Below are 24,656 nucleotides of genomic sequence, written 5' to 3' on the forward strand. Positions count from 1 at the left end.
GACTTTGCAGGGGTGGCAGGGCTGGACTTGCTGTTGCCATTTCCTGTACTTGGGTCAATGCTGGGTGGTTCATCTGGTTTCATTCCTTTTGTAGTGAGGGAGAACAACTGAGTGACTTGCTGGGCCATTAAAAAGTCTGGAGTCACATGTAGACCAGACCAGGTAAGGACATTGGTGAACCAGATGGGTTTTTACGACAATTGACAATGGTTTCTTGGTCATAATTAGACTTTTAATTCCTGATGTTTTTATGGTGTTTAAATTCCATCATCTGCTGTCCTCAGAGCATTATCCTGGGTCTCTGGCTTACTAGTCCAGTGACAATACCACTACGCTATCACCACCTCTCAAAACATATGACCAATTGTCTTCAAAAGCTCCAAATTGAATTCTACCATCCTTTCAGATGGTGTTCTCTCTTGACAAACCCCCTGAAACAAGAAACTCCTCAATCCACTCAAGGTTTTTTGTCAGTTATTATAAATCGGTGATGTTGGGTTGCTCATCAAAACCCCTCACTATTTCAAATACCTATATTAGGTCTTCCCTTGACTTTTTTGGCCTTAAAATAGGAGAATAATCCCAGGTTCTCCAATCTCTGCATAGAGCAATTCCCTCATCGTTAGAATCATGCTAATAAGTGTCTTCCATACCCATTCCAACCCTTCCTGAAGTACAGTGCCCAGATTGGCCACAATATTCCAGCTGAGGCCAAACCAGTCATTTGGAAAGGTCTAGCCTGCCTCGCTTGTTTTTGTGTTCAACGTTCGTCTGTAGAAGCCCAATCATCCCTCAAACTTTCTTGATCATCTTCTCCTGCCATCTTCAAGAATTTGTAGGAACACTTCCCTGTTCTCACACACATCCTGCTAAAATAGTACTATTTAGATTATTTTGCCTCCATGTTATTCCTTCGAAGTGCATCATTTCTCATTTATTGACGTTAAATTGCATCTGCAATGAGTCTACCCATTTCACTAGACAACATCCTCCTGAAGCCTGGTACTATTTTGCTGACCCATTTTTCTCTTATCAAGTGTTTCATGGAGAATTTGAAAGATTGGAGAAATGCATGTTTAAAAAAAAAGACAATATCCAGGTCAGGGTCACAATCCCAACAGAAGTGCATCAAAAAGTATTCAGTCCTTTAATAACTGTGAAGAACTAAGAACTGTACAACACAGGAACAGGCCCTTCAGTCCAACCAAACCTGCGCCGACACATGCCTTTCTAAACTAAAGACCTTTTGCCTGTACGTGATCCATATCCCTCTATTCCCTGTTCATTCATGCATCTGTCAAGATGCCTCTTAAACATTGCCATTGTATCTGCTTCTCCCACCTCCTCTGGCAGTGCATTCCAGGCATTTGCCACCCTCTACGTAAAAAAAACCTGCCTCTCATATCCTTTAAACTTTCCTCTCTTACCTTAAACCCATGTACCATTGCTACCAGGGGAAAAAGACTGACTATCGATGCCTCATAATTTTGCAAACTTCTATCAGGTCACCCCTCAGCCTCTGGAGGTTCAAGTGAAAACAAACCAAGTTTGTCAAAATTTCGAACATCCCCCACTGCACTAGCCCCCCTTACCAGGGGATATGGGCAGCACAGTGGTTAGCACTGCTGCCTCATAGCGCCAGGGACCCGGGTTCGATTCCGGCCTTGGGTCACTATCTGTGTGGAGTTTGCATGTTCTCCGTGTCTGTGTGGGTTTCCTCCGGGTGCTCCAGTTTCCACCCACAGTCCAAAGGTGTGCAGGTTAGGTTGATTGCCCATGCTAAATTGCCCCTTAGTGTCGCAAAATGTTTGGATTAGGAGGGATTAGTGGGGTAAGTATGTGGGGTTGTGGGGCATGGATGGGATGCTCTGTTGGAGAGTTGGTGTAGACTCAATTGGCTGCACTGTAGGGGTTCTATGATACAAGCTGAAGTGAATATGTTCACAATTTGATAAAACTGGAATTAAAATTCCAGTGAAATCTGGGTCTCAACTCGCTCCTTGTACTGTACTGCTAATCAAAAACTTATTTTTGGTCATATTTCATACACAGTAGGCAAAAATGAAAAGTGGAACCTGTGAAAGGTTGGGTTGGTAGGTGCTGTACAACGTCCTCATTTCAGTGTGCTCTGGTACAAGACCTTGCTGTCGCAAAACATGAAGGGCGAGCCGTTCTTCCGCAGGTCCAAGGTGGACATTTGAAGTCTTGTTATTTTCTGTATTAAAATATTTGAAAAAAAAAAGAATTGTCATCTGCAAGCTCAGTGGTTTCAAGACGAAAATAGAGTAGGAAGTAGGGAATAATGTTAATTTATCTCTTTAAACTGCAGAGCTTATTTTTTATAGCTCATTTCTTTTAAGTTCCTCATTGCATCTTAGCACCAATATGTGCATCTCTTGAAGTGTAGCAGCAGGAACTATACACAGTCTGCAATCTTAAAGACCAATAACATTTTTGTCACTATTTTGTTTGGAAATGCAGAAAAGCCCAAGTATTTACTGAAAGAAAGTAGCCACAAAGTTCATGATTTAAAATAAAAACTAACCAAAAGTCAAAAGGTCGCAAATATTAACAATTGCATTATCTTAATTTATTTAATGTAACTATTTAGAAGTCCAAGGAATCCAAGCTACTTATTATTTAAACCCTATTTATTCTATATCCATTTGGCTTCACCCACAAAACTCAAGTCAGATACTGATCAAAAATTGGAAGATTAACCACGGTCTGAGGACTGCTTCAAGGATTCATTTAAAATTTGACATTTCCTGTGCCTTCTGCTTGCTTCAGCAAGATTTCATCTTAAAATCTCCTTCAACTGTCCCACAGTCGTAGACTCCAAAATTCACTTCGGGTGTCACTGTCTTAAGTGTAGCCAACTTGAGTCAGAACTTTCCATGGTTCTAATATGCTTGAATTCTGGAGTTTTGCATCTCAAACAAACACTCCTCAGCTTGGCTATCCCAGAAGTTCAACTCAGAGTCCTTCCATGAATCAGATTTTTAAACTCTTAACCAGCACCCAGAATTACAATTGACTTCTGCTGGAAAGAGATGTTCCAAGCTTTGCACTAAGCTTGCCTTAAATCTGCCACTCACCCACCAACTCTCTCTAATTAGCTTAGAATCACAGAATCTACAGTGCAGAAGAAAGCCATTTGGCCCATCAAGCTTGTACCGACCACAATCCCACCCAGGTCCTATCCCCATAACCTCGCATATTTACCCTTCTAGTCCCCCGAACACCAAGGGGCAATTTAGCATGGCCAATCAACCTAACCCGCACATCTTTGGACTCTGGGAGAAAACCGGAGCACCCGGAGGAAACCCACACAGACACGGGAAAAATGTGCAAACTCCACACAGCCGGTGACCAGAGGCCGGAATCGAATCTGGGTCCCTGGCGCTGCGAGGCAGCAGTGCTGACTACTGTGCCAACTTCTGTTGACCCTTGTTTCTCTCTCAGGCAACTTGGTCATATCATTCCCAAAAGAAAACTTCTTAAAAGGGAACATCAATCCAATATAAAGTAAGGAACTCTCCACATGCACCATTATAACAGCATCAAAAAGGGAAGTATGATAATTGTATTGTAAAGTCTCAATAACTTTTGTACCCTTGTTCTGATCATGCAACATCCTTCCCTTCGCCGACCAAATTACTTCTCCACATTGTTTCAATATTAAAAGTGATGAATCCACTGACACACCCAGTTGCCTTTGAAAGATTTCCTCAGCCAATTTATTTTCTTTCATGGTATAAAATGTTTTCTTTCCAATATACAAGACTGATTTGCCTGTTGATCTGTTAAGATTTAAATCCTTCTACAAAGGAGTAACTGCAACGTGCATCCTCTACATTATGGTCTATTATAAATTTAATGAGCTTGCAATGGTTTCCTCCATCCAAACCATTAACACAGATGAGAAACAGTAGAGGGGCAACTGCTGACCTGCACCTCAACCCTTCATTCAGGCATCACAGCTTACATACAACCTTCTTCTCAATAGGTATTCACATCCATTATCCATACTTGACAGCAGTGGCCAGTGTGACTGTGGTTAGAGGCAGGTACCCCAGCTTAATGTTTCTCCTCCTTAGCCCAGGGACACACAAACCAAGCTTCCCAATCCCTCAGCAATCTGCCTGTCACAGATGCATTTGTCTACGATAGTATTGGTCGGTGTGACCGTCGCACAATCTTAGTGGAGATAATGTCCCGTCTTCACATTGAGCAGATGCTCCATCGTGTTGTGTGGCACTACCACCGTGCTAAATGGGATAGATTTCCAACAGGTCTAGTAATGCAAGACTGGGCATTAGCAGCAACAGAATCGTATTCGACCACAACCTGCAACCACATTGCCCGGCATATCCCCCACTCTTCCATTACCATCAAACCAGGGGGATCAACTCTGGTTCAAGGCGGCTGCAGGGGGCATGCCAGGAGCAACACCAAGCATACTCAAAAATGAGGGGTCAACCTGCTAAAGCCGTAACATAGGACTCCTTGCATACCAAACAGCACAAGCAGCGAAAAATAGACAGAGCTAAGCAATCCACAACCAATGGATCAGATCTAAGCATTGCAGTCTTGCCACATCCAGTCGTGAATGGTGGCGGACAATTGAACAATTCACTGGAGGCGGCGGCTCCACAAATATCTCCACCCTCAAATGATGGAGGAGCCCAGCACACCAGTGCAAAAGTGGAACTCTCCCATGGCTCTGCCAGCAGCTTCAATGGTGGGTCGGGAGGGTGGAGAGGGGAGGGGGTGGGGTAGGAGAAAATTGGGAAACCCTCTGGAGGCCAGCATGATATTGCTTTGTGGCCCGTAAATTGGATGCAGATAAAGGCCCGACAAGAATTTCCATTAATGTCTGATTTGCCGCAATTCCAGCAGAAAAACACATGATAAAACACATCTGGAACAATGTGGCACTGATATTGGGATTCTAGGACATCACTGCAGGGCTTCCTCAGGCCCTAAGCCCAACCATCTTCAGCTTCTTCAATGATCTCCCTTCCATCATAAAGTCAGAAATGGGGATGCTTGCTGATAATTGTACAATGTTCAGCACCATTTGCAACTCTTCAGATACTGAAACAGTCCATGTTCAAATGCACAAGACTTGGGCAATTGCCAGGCTTGGGCTGACAAGTGGCAAATAACATTCGCACCACATAAGCACCAGGCAATGACTATCTCGAACAAGAGAAAATTTAACCATTGCGCATTGACATTCAATGGCATCACCATCACCATCACAGAATCCCCTCACTATTAATATCCTGGGGCTACCACTGACCAGAAACTGGACTAGCCATATAAATACTGTGGTTACAAGAGCAGGCCCGAGTCTGGGACTTCTGAGGAGAATAACTCCACTCCTGACTCCCCAAAGCCTGTCCACCATCTACAAGGCTCCTCAATTACCTGGATGAGTGCAGCTGCAACAACACAAGATGCTTGACACCAACCAGGACAAAGCAGCCCATCTGGCATCCCATCCACAAACATTCACTCCTGCCATTACTGATGCACCTTGTGTACCATCTTAAGGAACACCTCCCAAACCCACGACAGTAACCATCTAGAAGGATAAGGGCAGCAGACGCATGGTACCACCACCACCTGGAGCCTTTTCTCCAAGCCACTCATCATCCTAACTTGGATATACACCACTGTTCCTTCACTGTAGTTGGGTCAAAATCCTGAAACTCTCTCCCTAATAGCACTGTGGGTGGACTTTCTCCATGTAGAGTGCAGTGGTTCAAGAAGGCAGCTCACCACCACCTTCAAGGGCAATTAAAGATGGGCAATAAATGCTGGCTTAGCCAGCAATGCCCACAACCATGAATGAATATAAAACATCTCAATGAACACAATACAATTCAGGGATGGAATTTGCACCCTGCTGTACATGGTTTAGTGATATTTTAGGTAGTGGCTTTGCCCATTAAGCCATCAGGGGCTACTGGAGAAATCATTTTCATCTTGATAAAAGGGACTGGGTAAGCATTAGTGATTGGCATCAAATAGATGAGTGAAACTGAAACCTAATTATATGTGTCTATTCACCGCTCCACACCCTCATCTCAGCTGTCAGCTCCTCCATTGATATTCATGCGCAGTGTGCATGGCCATGAAAAATGATTGATGGGATGAATAAAATAAAATCAAAACAGAGATATTCTGCCTCATGCCAGAGATCAGACTTAAAGGATTTATTTATCAGACTGCAAGTACAATCATATCTGACATCATCAAGTTTCTCTCCAATTGTTCCTGATTTTTCCACTTCTGTTTGATCTTCATATTTTATGAAATACTTCTCTCAGAAGCCATCTGCAGATTTGAACAAACTGCAGGGGGTTTTGAAATCTATACTCGTGTTAAACCGATCATGATTCACTCGCTATTAGCAACCACCTTGCATTCACGTGCTGGGCCCCTCACCGATCCCTACATCTGTGCTACTTCTTTTAATCCGTGATCTTGTCTCTCAACAGATAAAAAATGTTATGCAACAAAACGAACAGCAAATCAATTTAAAATATGGGTCTATAAACCCAAAACGTCAATTAAAATAAAACAGTTTTTCCCTCAAGTCATTGTTTTGTGGGCAGCTACTCTTTCTAGATTTTTCACGCAGCTGCCTTTAACTCAAAATGATATTCCGGCTTCCAATGGCTGAAGGGTAAATAAGAGCACAGCACAGATTTAAGATGGTGATTGGCACAGGACCCAGAGGGGACATGAGGAAATACTTTAAAAAAACGCAAAGAGTGGATCTGCAATGTACTGCTTGATAGGGTGGTGGATACACATTTAATCGTCACATTTAAACAAGAATTGGATAAGTATTTAGAAAAATAGCTAAGTGAAAATAACTGGATTGTTCTGTGAAAGAGCTGGCACAGACTCAATGGGCTGAATTACCTCCTTTCTGTGCTGTACCACTCTAATAGAGTGTGCACCCAAGCACAAAAGACCATAGAACTGATACAGCATAGAAGGGGGCCTTTTGGTCCATGCCAACCCAAAGGCACCCTGGTGCCCTTTCTAATCCCATCTTTCTGCAAATGGCACACAGCCTTGCAAATTACAACACTTAAGGTGCAGATCCAAGACTTTAGGGTCTCTACTTCCAACTCAGGCAGCGAATTCCAGACATCCACTCCCCTCTATGTAAAAAGGTTTTGCCTCATGCCCCCTCTAATCCTGTTGCCACTTAGCTCGAATCTACGACCCCTTGGTTTTTGAACTTGCTGCCAAGGGAAACAGGTTCCTCCTGTCTACTCTCTCCCTACTCCACACAATGTTGTAATCCTCCATCATGTCGCCCTGAAGTCTTCCCTGTTCCAAGGAACAACCTCACCTCAGCTACAATTCTCCAGCTGTGGCAACATTCTAGCAAATCTTCTCTGCACTCTCTCCAGAGCAATTACATCCTTCCTGTAATGTGGTGACCAGAACTGCACACAATACTCTATTGTAGCCTCGTCAGTGTCTTATCCAGTTTCATTATATCCCTATTCGTGTATTTTATACCTCTGCCAATGAAGGAGAGCAGAGAATGTCATGCCCTCCCCACACTTGTAAGAAGACTACCTGTCCAGATAAATTGGCTCTGGGCACATATCTTGCAGGAAGTCTCTTGTTTTCACATTCTTTTATACTTCAGCTGTATTATGCTAACCATGCAACAGATGGTTTGTTCATGGTAAAATTAAGTTGTACTAACTAAATCGATAAATTATAAATGCCACCTGTTGCAATGACCATCTTGAAATGTCTGCAGTGTTCTTTTGACTATATTGAAGTACTTCAGATTGCAGCATGGTCTCTGTAGAAAACCTGAATATCATTGCACTCTTTGATGGCCACTTTTGAAATCATAGAATGACCATAGAAACCCTACAGTGCAGAAGGCGGCCATTCGGCCCATCGTGTCTGCACCGACAACAATCCCATCTAGGCCCCATCCCCACATATTTACCCCGCTAATCCCTCTAACCTATGCATCCCAGGACACCAAGAGGCAATTGAGTATGGCCAATTCACCTAACCTGCACATCTTTGGACTGTGGGAGAAGCCTGAGCACCCGGGGGAAACGCACGCAGACACAGGGATAACGTGCAAACTCCACACAGGGCGGTGACCCAAGCCGGGAATCAAACTCATGTCTCTGGAGCTGTGAGGCAGCAGTGCGAATCACTGTGTTGCCCCACTGTTTGTAATGTTCTTACAGATATTTTGCCAAGTGTAGAACACCAATTATATCATAATACAAGCAAAATACTGTAGATGCTGGAAATCAAACTAAAGCGAAATGCTGGACGAACATAGCAGGTCGAACAGCTCCTGTGGCAAGAGAAAGAGTTAACGTCAAGTCCATGTCACTCTACAGAAAAATATTAAACATCGGCCGAGATCCTCTGGCCTCCCAACCACGGATTCCCGCCGGTGGGAGGTGGAGCATTGTTTGTTAGCGGTGAGATTCTCTGGTCCCACCGCTGTCAATGGGAATTGACATCACCCCAGGCCGGCTGGAAACACGCAGGCAGGGATATGCTGCCGACGGGATCGGAGAATTCCGCCAGCGTGAACAGCCGGAGAATTCTGGCCATTATTTTGGAACCACACAAATCAAATTGCTTAAAGTATTTAACTTACAGATCACACTAATTCAGTCAATAGTTGTGTTCTTGACATGTGTGACCTCTTGAAATTGAGGGGAATCGAACAGATTCCCTATCCTGGAAGGTTCTGCCTAAATGAGACTGAGAACATGATATGATCGAAGATGGTGAGGGTTATGCCATTGTCAGACTCCTCTGTTACTGTCCCATGTACCAAACCTGTGACATGCAATGAAAACCCTGTGCAGATCCCACTGGCACGTTTTCAAGCCTGTGAGAAGGTGGGGACAGAGATCAGCGCAATCTAATCTGAAGGCTGTGCACGCAATCACGCTAAGACTGCTCATCTGAAACCAAAAAGTGCATCTTCCTATGACGTGCATTAAACACAGTTCTTGATCCCTCTGTTCCACTGCTGGGATCTGGAAGGAAATGGTTAACTTTCCAGTACAGGAGCGTACAGCTTTTAAAGGCTTGCAGCACTTTTTTTTTTTAAATATATGGAACATCTGCAGCTTTCAGACAGCTGCCAAAGCACGAGTTAAAATAAACTGGTGAAAGGAAGCTGCCCAGTTCATGGAGAGGGCAGAAACGATATAGTGCAGCAAGTCCCTGACACTGCACACACAGGCAGAAAGCCTCACCCCCACCCTCCCCAGCTGGCCGCTACAAATCTCCCTCTGGATCAGCAAAAAGAAACGCACTTCACAACATTTCACTCTCATTTTAGCACCCATTATCTCTAACTTTTCATACTCTCTGGGTTCATTCGCATGTCAAACTGACCTGTCTGCCTCGTACATCTGCCCACTCCTTACTGTTCGAGAATACGGGTTTCACTCTGATGAAATCCAATGGGACCTGCTCAATGTTGGAACTGGATTCTTATTGTTTTAAGTGTCAAAGACACAAAATAGCCCTGCAAACAGCATTGAGAATATCCCAACAATAGTATGCACTTGTTAATGTTACCTAGTTTGAGAAATCCACCCACAATCCATTCCAATGTAATTTGAAGCAATCTGAACATTAATGGGGTGTCATGGCTTCAGTGTGTACCAGCTTATGAACTTAGAACCAAAAATCGGGGGAGAAGAGCCACATTAAATCACGTCACAAAAATAAGTTCATAAATGTTCCACGAGTTCCCAGTGGCCCCTGCTGCCTGGAATGGAGATTGTATGCGCGCATGTGTGTGTGTGTGCAGCTCACACCAATACGAGCCATAAAAGTACCACAGAGCAACTATACTCACTCAACTCAATCAACTATTAAAAAAATGCACTGGGTGTATACTATTGGTTCAAATACATTTCGCAGAGATTGAACTTTTGATGCACTGTTCTGTGGCTTATTTTTACAAATTCAGTGTGTGAGAGGGGACTTCTGGAGAAGCAGCAGGACACCATGAAGTACAGCAAAATGTTAAATGTGCCTCGTTGGGTAGGTACTTTCCTTAGCTTCCTTGTAGTCACCACCAGATCTTTGCTCTGGCTTTCACAGCCACTTTCACTGTAAAACAGTGTCTTTTTAAAGTGGAAATGGCTTCATTCAGGCATTTTCACCCGTTAGGTTGATTTGAGAGAGTCTGTATATCCTAAAGCAAATGATGAGGGTAGAAGGCAATGTAAATCGGGTAATACGAGGAGATCAGCAACATGATTTCACTCATTGTGAATACTGTGGACAAGTAAACTGGCAAAGACTTCCTTTGGGTAAAGCATATGGAAAACAAACAGCATTTTGGGATTAACCTGATTCAATTGCACCAAGGTCTGAAAGTGCAAACAATGTAAGCCATCTTTAACAGGAGCTGTGCTATAGCATTTACTTTATGTTGTGACAAAGCAGAATAATTGTGCTATGGCTCAATTTTTGTTTTAAACTCATTCGTGGGACATTGGCGTCGTTGGCTGGTGAGCATTTATTGCTCACCCTTTGTTGCCCTTGAACCGAGTCGCTTGCTCGGCTATTTCAGATGGCAGTTGAGAGCCAACCACATTACTGTGGCTCTAGAGTCACATGTAGGCCAGACAGGTAAGGATGGCAGCTTTCTTTCCCTAAAACGGTATTAGTGAACCAGATGGGCTTTTCAGACAATTGACAATGGTTTCATGGTCATCAGTAGATTCTTAACTCCCGATTATTTTATGGAATTCAAATTCCAGCATCTGCCTTGGTGGAATTTGAACCAGGTCCCCAGAACATTAGCTGAGATTCTGGATTAATAGTCTAGTGATAAAACCACTGGGCCATCGCCTCCCAAATGGATAAATCCATGCATGGTACAGCACAGAACAGGGACTTGGCAGGGTCTAGAGTTTCATTGCTAGGGTCTAACGCAGCTGTTAGGCATAATAGCTGTGTGGTTCCGGGGTACCAATAGCACGAGGTTGTTGTGCAGGAGATGGATGGAACCACAGCCAGGTATGTTCCCCAGTTAGATTCTGGTGCTCAGTCTTTCTCAGCTGGGAATTGCTGCTGCTGCATCACCAGCAAAGGCAGACAATGTTCATCTTTTCTCTTGGAAGAGAATCAAAGGTCCAGTGGAACCACTTGCAAACACAAAATCACAGCTTTCAGGAAGATGGGCAAGGGAGGAAAATTGGCAAGAACACACACACAACCAATGTTGTACTAAACTATGTGCCAACATAAAATAGAACCTCCCTGCATATCATTCCCCCCACATTCCCTGAGGCTCAACTCTAGTTTGAAAGACAGGATAAAGATGTTGATTCAGGTATAAATGCTGGCCAATCTACCAAAACAAAACTCACAATAGGAGAAGCGATGGCCGTGTGGTATTATTGCTAGGCTATTAATTCAGAAACTCAGCTAATGCTCTGGGAACCCGGGTTTGAATTGCCATGGCAGATGGTGGAATTTCGATTCAATAAAAAAAAATCTGGAATTAAGAAGCTACCAATGACCATGAAACCATTGTCGATAGTCAGAAAAACCCATCAGGTTCACCACTGTACTTTAGGGAAGGAAATTTGCCCCTAACCTGGTCTGGTCGACATGTGACTCCAAAGCCACAATCTGGTTGACTTCAACTGCCCTCCAAGGGTAACTAGGGATGGGCAATAAATGCTGGCCAGCCAGTGACATCGATGCCCCATAAATGAATTTTAAAAATGCTCTTTTAATATCAAGGGTTTTTTTTTACACTCAGGATGTGCCCCAGTTTAACATAACATAAGAAATAGGAGGAGTAGGCCATCTAGCCCCTCAAGCCTGCTCTGCCATTCAATAAGATCATGGCTGATCTGATAGTGGGTTCAGTTCCACTTACCCGCCCGCTCCCCATAACCCTTAATTCCCTTAAATGGTTAAAAATCTGTCTGTGACTTAAACACATTTAACGAGTTAGCCTCTACTGCTTCATTGAGTAGAGAACTCCAAAGATTCACTACCCTCTGGGAGAAGAAGTTCTCCTCAACTCTGTTCTAAACTGACACCCCCGTATTTTGAGGCTATGCCCCCTAGTTCTTGTTTCCATTGTAAGTGGAAATAACCTCGCTGCTTCTACCCTGTCTAACCCCTTCATTATCTTATATGTCTCTAAGATCTCCCCTCAATCTTCTAAACTCCAATGAGTACAGGCCCAGTCTACTCAATCTCTCCTCATAAGCTAACCCCCTCATCTCCAGAATCAACCTGGGGAACCTTCTCTGTACTCCCTCCAAAGTTAATATATCCTTTCTTAAATAAGGGGACCAAAAATTGTACACAGTACTCTAGTTGCGGCCTCACCAGTACCCTGTACAGTTGCAGCATTGACCTCCCTGCTTTTATACTCCATCCCCTTCGCGATAAAGGCCAACATTCCATTTGCCTTCTTGATCACCTGCTGCACCTGCAAACTGAGTTTTTGTGATTCATGCACAAGGCCCCCCAGGTCCCTCTGCACAGTAGCATGTTGTAATTTTTCACCGTTTAAATAATAGTCCATTTTACTATTATTCCTTCCAAAGTGGATAACCTCACACTTACCAACGTTATACTCCATCTGCCAGATCCTTGCCCACTCACTTAGCCTATCCAAATCTCTCTGCAGACTCTGTCCTCCGCGCAATTTGCTTTCCCACTCATCTTTGTGTCATCCGCAAACTTTGTTACCCTACACTTGGTCCCCTCCTCCAGATCGTCTATGTATATGGTAAATAGTTGAGGCCCCAGCACCGATCCCTGCGGCACACCACTAGTCACTGATTGCCAACCGGAAAAGCACCCATTTATTCCGATTCTCTGCTTTCTGTTAGATAGCCAATCCTCAATCCACGCTAACACTTTACCCCCAACTCCGTGTACCGTTATCTTACGCAGCAACCTTTTGTGAGGCACCTTATCGAATGCCTTCTGGAAATCTAAATACACTACATCCACCGGTTCCCCTCTGTCAACCGCACTCGGTATATCCTCAAAATTCCAGTAAATTAGTCAAACATGACTTTCCCTTCGTGAATCCATGCTGCGTCTGCTTGATTGAACCATTCTTTTCCAGGTGTCCTGCTATTTCTTCCTTAATGATGGATTCCAGCATTTTCCCAACTATGTTAAGCTAACCGGCCTGTCGTTACCTGCCTTTTGTCTACCTCCTTTTTTAAACAGTGGCGTCACATTAGCTGTTTTCCAATCAGCTGGCACCTCCCCAGAGTCCAATGAATTTTGATAAATTACAACTAATGCATTTGCTATTACTTCTGCCGTTTCTTTTAGTACCCTGGGATGCATTCCATCCGGACCAGGGGACTTGTCTACCTTTAGTCCCATTAGCCTACCCAGCACTACCTCTAGTAATAGTGATCGTTTTAAGGTCCTCACCCCCTACAGTCCCATGACCATCAATTATTGGTATGCTATTTGTGTCCTCCACTGTGAAGACCGACACAAAAATCTTGTTTAAGACCTCGGCCATTTCCTCGTTTCCTATTATTAAATCCCCCTTCGCATCTTCTAAGGGACCAACATTTACTTTAGCCACTTCTTCCGTTTTATATATTTGTAAAAACTTTCACTATCAGTTTTTATATTTTGTGCTAGTTTACTTTCATAACCTATCTTTCCTTTCTTTATTGCTTTCTTAGTAGTTCTTTGTTTTTTTAAAGCCTTCCCAATCTTCTAGTTCCCCACTAATTTTGGCCACTCTGTATGCATTGGTTTTTAATTTGATACTCTCCTTTATTTCCTTCGTTATCCATGGTTAACATCTCGTTTAATAATAAAGGAATGGGATTCAAGGCTACAGAGTGCTACCTCAAATGGCATTGTAATTCACACTAATCTATAAAGCAGTCATTTATTACCATGTTACACAATATCTAGGCTGTGCTCCATGGACAACAGGTTTGCTGCAGAGTGCCTCAATTTGTGCTGTGGTCAAGATGCAATTTTTGTTGGTCCTTAGATATCAGAGAATCTCACTGGAGTTTCACTTCAATTGGACCTAGGAAGAGGGGTTTTCAGTTATAAACTTGCTTCTCTCCCTCCCATGCATTTGGATTCCTCAGCCTGGGAAGTACCAGGACACATGGGTCATAAAAGTAAAATGACTATTGTTTGGTGGTTTATTAGGTGGAGGCAGTGATAGGGTCTTGTTTGACATTGGCTGTATTGCCAGTGAGCTGAGTGGGGGGGAGAGGGGGGGCATGTCAGAAGTGATCCTTCCAATTTCAAAGTTTAAGCTAGTGCTGTTGACAAGTCATCCATGTCTGGTTGACAATTAGAGTAAATGAACAGGTCAAACCAGTGGCATTACTTGGAATTAAAAGATATATTAGTGAGCTTGGTATGTCAATATGTCCTGATCTCCCAAAACATTACCCTCCTGCCTACCCCCACAGCCCCACCAAGAAAGGCTGATTAAATTGGCTAAAAAGAAACCGTCAGTTCAGAATGCAAAACACCGATCTGTACTTTAAAAACACAAATACTGAAATGCAGAGCGACCACTGAAGCATCTTTGCTTTTTTGGCAAAGAGACCCTGTTAAATAAGCGTGCGTACTGGGTTACCATTGGATCAGGTTCAGCTGTGATGCCTCCCAATGTTAAACAGCACGCAGCTACCACTTGATAGATTTGCATACAGCGAATTTATGGATGATAGTAAAGGATGATCAGTGAACCTTAGTCACACTATCTTTAGGAAAGGTGGGGGGGGGGTTCCCCAAGAAAAATGAACATGAAGGAAGGTTGTGTGAAGAATTCCACTTTAAAAACAAACATTTAAAAGTTTTCAATATATTCACAACAATACACAAAGCTTCAAAATTGAGGTATGAATATTGAACCTTTGACAGAATCAGTCTTGAAATGGTCAAAACACCTGGTATAAAGCTAACCGACAGATTAATGATACAAGAATATATGAATCATAGAATCCTACAGTGCAGAAGGAGGCCATTCGGACCGAGTCTGCACTGACCACAATCCCACCCAGGCTCTATTCCCATAACCCTTCATATTTACCCTACTAACCCCCCTGACACTAAGGGACAATTTAGCACAGCCAATCAACCTAACCTGCACATTTTTGGAGTGTGGGAGGAAATGGAGCACCTGGAGGAAACCCACGTAGACACGGGGAGAATGTGCAAATTCCACACAGGCAGTGTCCCGAGGCCGGAATTGAACCAGAGTCCCTGGTGCTGAGACAGCAGTGCTAACCACTGTGCCGCCCCTTTTTTTAAAAAAAAAATGCAGGAGCAGCTCAAGTCAACATCCTTATCGAGAAATTAAATTTGCTTTCTTCCAACTGTTTGGCCGAGATGGAGAGTTCAGTTTTGGAAAATAACTACAAAGTATCCACAAATCCCTTTTGACATTACACCACTGCGCTGCTGCAACCACTTTCGACAGACCTTATCTAGCAGTTAATACACAGGCAAAGATATCACTGATCTGCCCTCAATTTCACCTTTAAGCTGTTATTGTGTTGCAGTGGGTCATGTATTTCAAGATAATTTTCCATATACTGTACACAAAGATAAAACCTGCCAAAGGAAAGAATGAGCACAGCGTCAAAAGGCAGACATAAGATCAGGTTGCAGCAAGCCAGAGGCAGAGTCTGGCAGCACATGGCTCCTTTGCACGAGTTCTATTAAAGCTGTGGAATATGCCTTTTCAACAAGAACTGGTATTTTTCAGCATGTAAATTGTAAATTAGGTCAAAGATTTCAAGTGTTAAGTGGGTTCTGAAACAGCACAAAGCTGCAAACATTAAGCCATTTCCCCCACTAGGTTTTCCCTTCAATGCCACCGGAGACTTCCAGTATTATGAGTTTTCACATTTCATCTGACCAGGCAACTTTTAAATTGCATCACTTCCAAATACAAATCATTTATTTACCATCTAGGAAGTCATGAAACACAAGTTTCCAATTTCAAAATTTAAGCTACAATTTATGTCCCAAGTCATTTACTTCCAGTTGTTAGTTTGAGTAAAATGAACAGGTGAATCCAGTGCCATCACTTAGATGAAAGGGTAAGCAGTTAGTCAAGTACGTCAAGCTGCCTTGCTTGTTAATACTAACCGACTCAAGAACAGCTTCTTTCCTGCTGCCATCAGACTTTTAAATGGACCAACCTCAGTAAGTTGATCTTTCTCCACATCCTAGCTGTGACTGTAACACTATATTCTGCACCCTCTCCCTTATGTACTCTATGAATGGTATGTTTTGTCTGTATAACATGCAAGAAACAACACTTCTCACTGTATAAAAATACATCAGACAACAATAAACCAAATAATTCCCCATCAAGGGAAGCAGATCAAAATCAGCCAAAGAAAAAAAGGACTGGCTAGTTCAGGATGCAAAACACTGATATATACTTTAAAATGCAAACCAACATATTCAAGTGCAGAACAACCACAAACATCTTTGCTCCTTTGGCCTTCTAGCACTGAAGCTTGAGCAGTTGGTTAGGATTATGTTTGCACTGAAACTAATGTGCTTATGAGTCCTACAGATCAAGATATTCAAAATAACAAAGGAGTAGAGCTTCTGAATTGGGTGTAATTGGCATTCAGGCAGCAACTGTGGCTATTTAAAAAAAATGTTTCTTCCCCTCATTACATCCCCCAGAAGTTCCCACTCGCCTGCATAGTGACAAAAATCTACCATGCACCACTGATCAGGCAATAACTTCCAAAATAAGATATATTTTAAAAACTGATATTTAACAGCAACTTGGTAAAACTTGACTACTACTGTTGAAAATGCTATTACTACAAAAAAAAGTGTCAAACCACCACCTGGTTTTAAATGATTGAAAGGGACTTAAAATGTACAAAACTGTCACTCAGATTGGAACAAAACAGTAAACTTACAATTCATTCTAATCCTTTCCGAATGTACCTTGCATCCAAAAAACCCAGCTGAATATTTTGAGCCTTCAAGGTTTGCAAATGAACAGAATGTGTGAAAACTCCCAGTGTGTTTAATTCATCCTGGAATGTGGTCTTGCATCTAATGCAGTGTTTTTAATACTACCACAAAAGATTGTGGAAAAAGTTGTGCTGAACACAATTTATGTTCAAATTCAACAATCTGGTATGCTGGTTACACGTGTCTTGGGCAAACTGAGCCAGTGCAAATGCCTTTTGAAAATGATTATTCAACAACATCTTAGAATACTGCATGTGGTATTAAAGTATTGATGTTTTCTTCCCAAACATTAAAGTTCTTCACAGAATAAAAGGACTCTCAACTAAAATACAATTCAAATTTCCATTCCCCACCCCGCCAAAACTCCCCAATGTTTTTCATGTATTCACATCATATTTCTTCCATTTTTAACAAATCGAATGCAAAAATTGGATAACTTCAGGAAACCCACTGAAAATCTGATCGTAATCATGGCACATTTTTCCAGATTAATACTTGGGTCCTGTGCTGAGATGTACTCCCTGAAGATTCACTCTTTAGCTAATGTATTAAAACTCAAGTTCCATTTGACTACCTCAAGAGGGAACATTTGGAGATGAGCAAACTTTTTTCTTCATTATCCTCTGCAACAATTCAACAACCAATGTCCCCCCCCCCAAAAAAAGGCGACTGCTTGAAGGGTATCATTGATAGACATAAGCACCTACACAACTGGTTACACTTTAGAACATGCTATAGGGGGAGGGCGATGGCCTAATGGTATTATCGCTAAAACTATTAATCCAGAAACTGAGCTATTGTTCTGGGGACCTGGGTTCGAATCCCATCATGGCAGATGGTGGAATTTGAATTCCATAGAAAATATCTGGAATTAAGAATCTACTGATGACCATGAAACCATTGTCGATTGTCGGCAAAACCCATCTCCTTTAGGGAAGGTAATCTGCCGTCCTTACCCGGTCTGGCCTATATGCGACTCCAGAGCCACAGCAATGTGGTTGACTCTCAGCTGCCTTCTGGACACAGGCAACCAGGGATGGACAATAAATGGCCAGCCAGCATCACCCATATCCCATGAATGAATAAACAAAATATAAAATGTAGGTACTGAACACGGTGTAGTGTGAAATGGGACTTCTGAGACTGGCTTAGAGTTTACCAGTTCCTATCAGTCAAGATTCCAAGCTTTATGACAAAGTCTTTGCAGCTAATCGTATGACAGTTGGTACATGAACTATTTACATGAAACTTTGGGGTGTACAGAATAGTAGGCATTGAACTGATCAGGGCCATTCTTGAATTTAACGAACATCGTAAACTTATTTTTTCCTTCACCCTTCATAAAAAAGGCACAGATTCTTGGCTCGGGTACATTTTCCATAGGCCTGCAGTAATCTATGCACACATAAGCCAGGCGACCAGTGCTGTCATGTTATTTGACGTGGAGATGCTGGCGTTGGACTGGGGTAAACAAAGTAAGAAGTTTAACAACACCAGGTTAATGTCCAACAGGTTTATTTGGTAGCAAAAGCCACACAAGCTTTCGGAGCTCCAAAAGCTTGTGTGGCTTTTGCTACCAAATAAACCTGTTGGACTTTAACCTGGTGGTGTTAAACTTCTTTCTGTTATTTGACTGCAGGGGCATCACAGCAGAAACCCGATCTGATAGGAGAGAGCATTTGTTTGGGAGGGGGTGGAGAGGGGGGTAGAAGGCAGAAGAGAACAGTCAGACCCCTTCTCCAGATCAGCAGCTGAGAAACTCTGTTGAAGCCAATTTTAACATCCCAACAACCAGCCCTGTTGAATACAGCCACAAATCTCCCTAAAGCAAAGAATGCCACAGGGCGCTCAAACAAAAAGGTTTGCATTTTATCCAGATACTGGAGTCAGGATTCTTGCATTGGTGTCTGTTCCAAAACCAACAATTTCTACAGCCGACATTTTTAAGTTTAATAGTTGGAGAACAGAATTTGAACTGAACTGCAAAGATTCAGAGCAGCAGTGCTCGGACAGTTGTGCGATTCGGGTTTCAGTTACCCAAATGTCAAAATGTTTCAAGCACATATCAAAATAAGACAATGAATAGAAGTTGTGTTGTTCCTGAAATTATTATTGTATTACCCTGAACTGTTAGTGAACCCATCCTGCTTATAAAAGAAGCAGCTGTTCCTGTGACTAAATACCATGGTTCACTATAAATTGACCCTGAATTAAAGAGTAAAAACTTCCTCCTTGCTACTACAACTATTCAAACAGTCTGGAGATAAACAACAATTGAAGTTGGGAGCAAATTGCACTGCAGAAGCTGACTATACTGCCTTGACAGAATTATAGCAAGAGTGATACTACGTCAAATGACCTCAAAATTTTCCCTTGCCCAAATGTAATGTGTCTGGCCTGCCAACTTTAGTACAAACAAAGGCTGATTGTAATGACTCCTAAGCATATGAATATAGAAACATTAACCAACATAAATTCTGCACTTTCAAAGCTCCACGTCGGAGCTCTGATGTAGTGTACTTATTTACATTCTATGCAAGTCTCCCATTAAATCATCAGCTCAGGAAGAAATTACTTTGGCCCATTTAAAACCCCAGTTCACTCCCTTTAATTACACACTTTCTCGGAATCGTTAAATCTCCTTGACAAAATGAGGTTCGAGATCACTGCCGGTTCGCTTCACATTGTTTTGCTTGTACAATTTTGACTCCGGTCAGGAGCAGCACTGCCTCTAATGTGCCAGTGGATAGTTCAAAGGCTCACTTCTATTCCCGGGTCCATGCTGTCCAACATCAAATTACCGGTCTGTGTACTGATGGGTTGAATTTGAGTTCTGATTAACTTATCCTTCACACCCTCTGGACTGCAGTCCAAGTTACAGAAGCACTGAGCCCAGCAGAACAGTAATTGGAGAAGGTGGTTTTGAGCCCTTCAGGTGATTAAAGATTTTTGGCTTTTTAAAAAAAAATCTAGGATTTCAACGTGAACATCATTTTGCATCAATTTAAATCATTTGCTTAAATACCCCCAGAGTCAGTCGAATTGCATTTACCACTTCGTGACAAGCAAAGCCCACCCAAGTAACAGATTGGAACATCTTCACCCTCTCTTGTACACTAAGTCAGTAAACTCTGGCTAAACTCATGCTTATGTCACACTAAAAAATGTTGAAAATTGTTGGACAAGAACAATACTCGGAAGATGCGAGAGATCCTCACTCCTTAGGGAGGTTTATAAGTGACAGAAATACATAAGATTTGAATAGACCCCAAAATTTACAGCATCCAAGCCAATTCAGAACACAACGTGCATTGCCAATTTTGACTGTGGGTGTCCTGATTGATTCGGAGAAAAAAGGTACTTCTCCATCCATCTGACTACGTCTGCTGGAAAGTGCAAATGGAGACTGTGTTTAACACCTTATCTGAAGGACAGAAACTCTGACAGTAAGTAGTGTCAGGCTAGGTTGCACACCCGTGTAGCTGGAGTGGGGCTCAGACCCAGGAACTTCTGATGCAAAAGGCCAGAGTGCTACAGCTGACCCAAGGATGCCATTTGGATTTGAAAAAATACCAACTGTGAGAGATGCCATTTTGAATTGAAGTGACCACAGTGCTTTTTAAAAAAAATAATAAAAGCACTCCTGTGATATCTCCAATAGCACAGCTCCAGAGGAAATCAGCGTAAATGATCTCAGGCTCACACTCGGCCAAGCAGGATTCTGATCAAAAACACCATTCAAAAATGAACCAGATTCAGTTGCCCTGCCAGTGTTTGCTATCAGGCATTTGGATGGAGATGATCCAACCTGAACAGCACATTCTTAAACGTCTTTGCATCAAGTGCACATACACAGGATTCACACTGCTGCTGTCAGGTTAGGTACCTTGTGGAGTTGGTTTAGCTCAGTTGGTTGGACAGCTGGCTCATGGTGCAGAGCAATGCCAATGGCATGGGTTCAAATCCCATACCAGCTGAGATTATTCTCAACCTTCCCTCACCCGTGGTGTGGTGGCCCTCAGGTTAAATCACCACCAGTCAGCTCTTTCCCCCCCCTCCCCAGTCATCTGGGATTATGGCAACTTTACCTTAAGAGCAGCAGCAGTTTATGAAATTGGTTTGAAGTACAGTTGCAGTACAATTCAATGCAAACAGGATCCTGCACAATTATTAAACCACTTCAATGATAAGAGGGATGTCAATATAGATAAATGCCGGATCAAACTATGGCGTGATCCTAAATGAATTTGGGAATATCAATGCACGTTTAGAAGATTTTGATGACAGCAAGCCAAATAGTGTACATTCCTGCTGCCAACACTAACCATTCCTAAGAGCAAAGGGAAGACATTGCATGGTAATCAGTAATACTTTGTGGGCCATCACTTTACATGTACAGTGAGCAAATTGAAATATCAGAAAATTACAAACTCCCATTTACCAGCCATTAAATACTCCCAAAACCACTTTGAAAGCACTAATGCACTTGTTGCTGAAATTTCAGCTTCAAGTTCAGACTCTGATGTGAACCAATTTCTGTCATGGGTAAACTGACCAGGTCATGTGATGACCATGTGGAGAAGCAATCAAGAACAGGCAGGCTGTCCTTGAGAAAAGCTGCTTCGCTCAACTACATACAAAAAGATTTCAAACGAGATGCATAAGGAACAGGATTGTATAACACGAGCAGCTAATCTCACTGGTGGTTTGAAATTCCACATCAGTCAAACTCAAATGCTAATAAAATGTGATTGCTTTGCCAGTGGAATTGGTGCTATAAATACAATTGGAACGGTTCTAATGCATTGTTGGCTCTCATTGGTGTTTCTGTCACCCATTCCAATGTAACATGTTGTGGATCTGGAGTTATTTGACCATTTAGTGGGAAGAAGAGTAGACAGGGTGGACAGCCACTATGTAGGCACTTCACACTGGATTGGTTTTAAAGTTGACCTTTTTAGGACTGGCACACAGTAACTCAAGTCAAATGGATTAAAAATTTAACTTTGAGACACGCAGTTGGCTGCATTTAACAGTTCAATTAAGACATTTGTGTCAAGTTTGTTTGGGTTAAAAATCACAAAACACAGACTCTAAGCTTTATCCTCCCACTGGCAAAGTATCATATTGAACATGCTCGAGTGTGTGGAATGTGGTAAAATCATGTACAAGGACCAGACTTGGTGGCTAATTAACTTGACACGAAACTGGCCTGTAAAACAGAAAAGCATATTTGATTTCTGTTTGTGTCCCATTAAGTGATTCTTTTCTGAAACTAGATGTTCAATTTTAAATGTTTCTTCAGATCCTAAATATAAAGGAATGATTTAAAGCAGCAATGAATATTTCTCAAAAAGGATAAGATTTCACTCCCAGATAAAACGTCAATTGCTTGCAGTCGAAGGCACCTAACCATATCCCTGTGATCAGTTGGAAAAAAGTAGGATACAAGGCAACAGAATTATATTTGGAGCAAAAACAAAATATAGGAGATTGGTTCTAAACTTCCAGTATGAAAAGAAACGGCGATTTTCCCAGATTAGGGCATTACAGTTTCTGAAAAGATACTTTCAATTCCATGCCATTGCAATCTTATTGGTTATTCAACTCAAATTCAGATTCAGCAGAGAAATACTCATTTCTGACCTAGATTTCTACAGATGACTGACATTTAGCACCTATTTGTAACAGTCTATTTAGTCTCCGAATTAATCTGTCAATTTTACACAGCAACAATACAGTTGGTGAATATGCTGCAACATTGTTTAAAATGACACACCTACAATGCCTCTACTTTCTCAGGAGGCCAAGGAAATTTGGCCTGTCCACAGACTCTCACCAATTTTTACAGGTGCACCATAGAAAGCATCCTTTCTGGATATATCACAGCTTGGTATGGCTCCTACTCTGATCAACGCCGCAAGAAACAAGAAAGGATTGTGAACGTAATCCTGTCCATCACTCAAACCAGCCTCCCATCCATAGACTCTGTCTACAATTCCCACTGCCTCAAAAGCAGACAGCATAATCAAGGACCTCTCACACCCCGGACATTCTCTCTTCCACCTTCTTCTGTTGGGAGAAAAGTACAAGAGCCTGAAAACGCGTACCAACTGACTTAAGAACAGCTTCTTCCCTGCTGCCATCAGACTTTTGAATGGACCTATCATACATTAAGCTGATCTTTCTCTACACCCTATCTGTAACTGCAACACTATATTCTGTACCCTCTCCTTTCCTTCTCCTCTTATGTGCTCTATGAATGGTATGCTTTGTGCGTATACAGCACAAGAAACAATACTTTTCACTGCATATTAATACACGTGACAATAATCTAATCAAAAAAATGTGGAATTTCAATCCGGGAGATTGGCAACACTACACAAATGGTTGCCATTTGCTTATGGTGGTGGGAAAGATGGTGTTGCTGAAAGGCACAGGGTCACGACCCAGAGAGAAAACAGTGAAATCTAATTACTGAATATTGTTTATAAAGCAGCGGAGTTAAAATGAATAGGAAGCTGGACTCAGTTTCTGGGGAGACCTCCTGCAAATTGTGCATCAGCCATGCTGATCGATAAGTGCTAGTTTTGAAAGGGACTGACCATATCTTGTCAGTGACTTGTTTGCACTCTGGGACAGGGATCATTATCACAGGTGGCAAATGCTACCAGCCGTGCCAATGATATCCAGGCCTTTTACCTTTTGTAGTGTTTTATTTAAGTAGACTGATACCGGTGTATATTGGAATAGGACGCAGTACTATAACAATAAAAACATGTCAGTGAACTATAATTTACCCAGTTGCTCCTCTTTGAACTTTTACTCACTAGGTGACCCGATGTTATCTGTTGCCTTTGCACTCTTGAAAGCCCCTTCTGGTTGCAATTAGCCCATTGGAGGGATCTCAGTTCAATATTGCACAAATGGTTTGTTTGGTACAAATGGCAGAAGCCTTGCTGGTTTAGGTATCCAGGAGTTGCAGCGCACAGACTGAAAATGCTCTGCACTCTCCAGGGTTATCATACTGGCTCTGCTTTCATATTAATGTAGCAGATGCAATGTGAGAGGAAGTGATACACAAAATTGAGCTAACCACCAACCTGTTAGATTTTGTTGAAACATTATTCTGATTATTATACCTACTGGAAGCTCCTTCAAATGCATTGCTACTTGTTTACATAGGACCCAAGTTTCACACTACAGTCAAGCTTCTAAACAATTTTTGTTCTTGTTTAAGAATAAGTCACTTCATAACTTAATGTGTATGTATTAAATTATAAAGGGACTTCAGCATTAAAAAGAACCTACATTTATATCACACTTGTCATGATCTCAGGACATCTTAGAGCACAAGCAATGAAGCACTTTTCAAATAGTCACTGCCATAAAATAGGCAAATATGGCAGCCAATTTGGACAGCACCAAGTTAAATAAACAGATATGCTTGAAGTAATATCCCTAAAACAGCTTGTATGTTGACTGAGTCACCAGGAGAAATCCACTATCCTTTAAATAGTGCTATGGCATCATGTAGGCCCATCTGGATGAATTAGACAGGGCCTCAGCTTGTTATCTCATCTGCATCTCCAACAGTACAGCACTCCCGCAACCTT

At 42.2% G+C, this 24,656-nt stretch overlaps 1 protein-coding gene across 1 annotated transcript in view; it reads right to left on the reverse strand.

Moving 5' to 3' along the window:
• LOC144500502 (myoferlin-like) overlaps nucleotides 1–24,656 on the reverse strand; it is a 228,154-nt gene that overhangs the window by 58,525 nt on the left and 144,973 nt on the right. Inside the window, exon 47 of the mRNA XM_078223532.1 lies at nucleotides 2,076–2,215. Within this exon, the coding sequence (XP_078079658.1) occupies nucleotides 2,076–2,215 (140 nt within the window). The remainder of the gene's footprint in view (nucleotides 1–2,075; nucleotides 2,216–24,656) is intronic.

The sequence above is a fragment of the Mustelus asterias genome, chromosome 11 (assembly GCF_964213995.1).
Source record: "Mustelus asterias chromosome 11, sMusAst1.hap1.1, whole genome shotgun sequence".
NCBI classification, from domain to species: domain Eukaryota; kingdom Metazoa; phylum Chordata; class Chondrichthyes; order Carcharhiniformes; family Triakidae; genus Mustelus; species Mustelus asterias.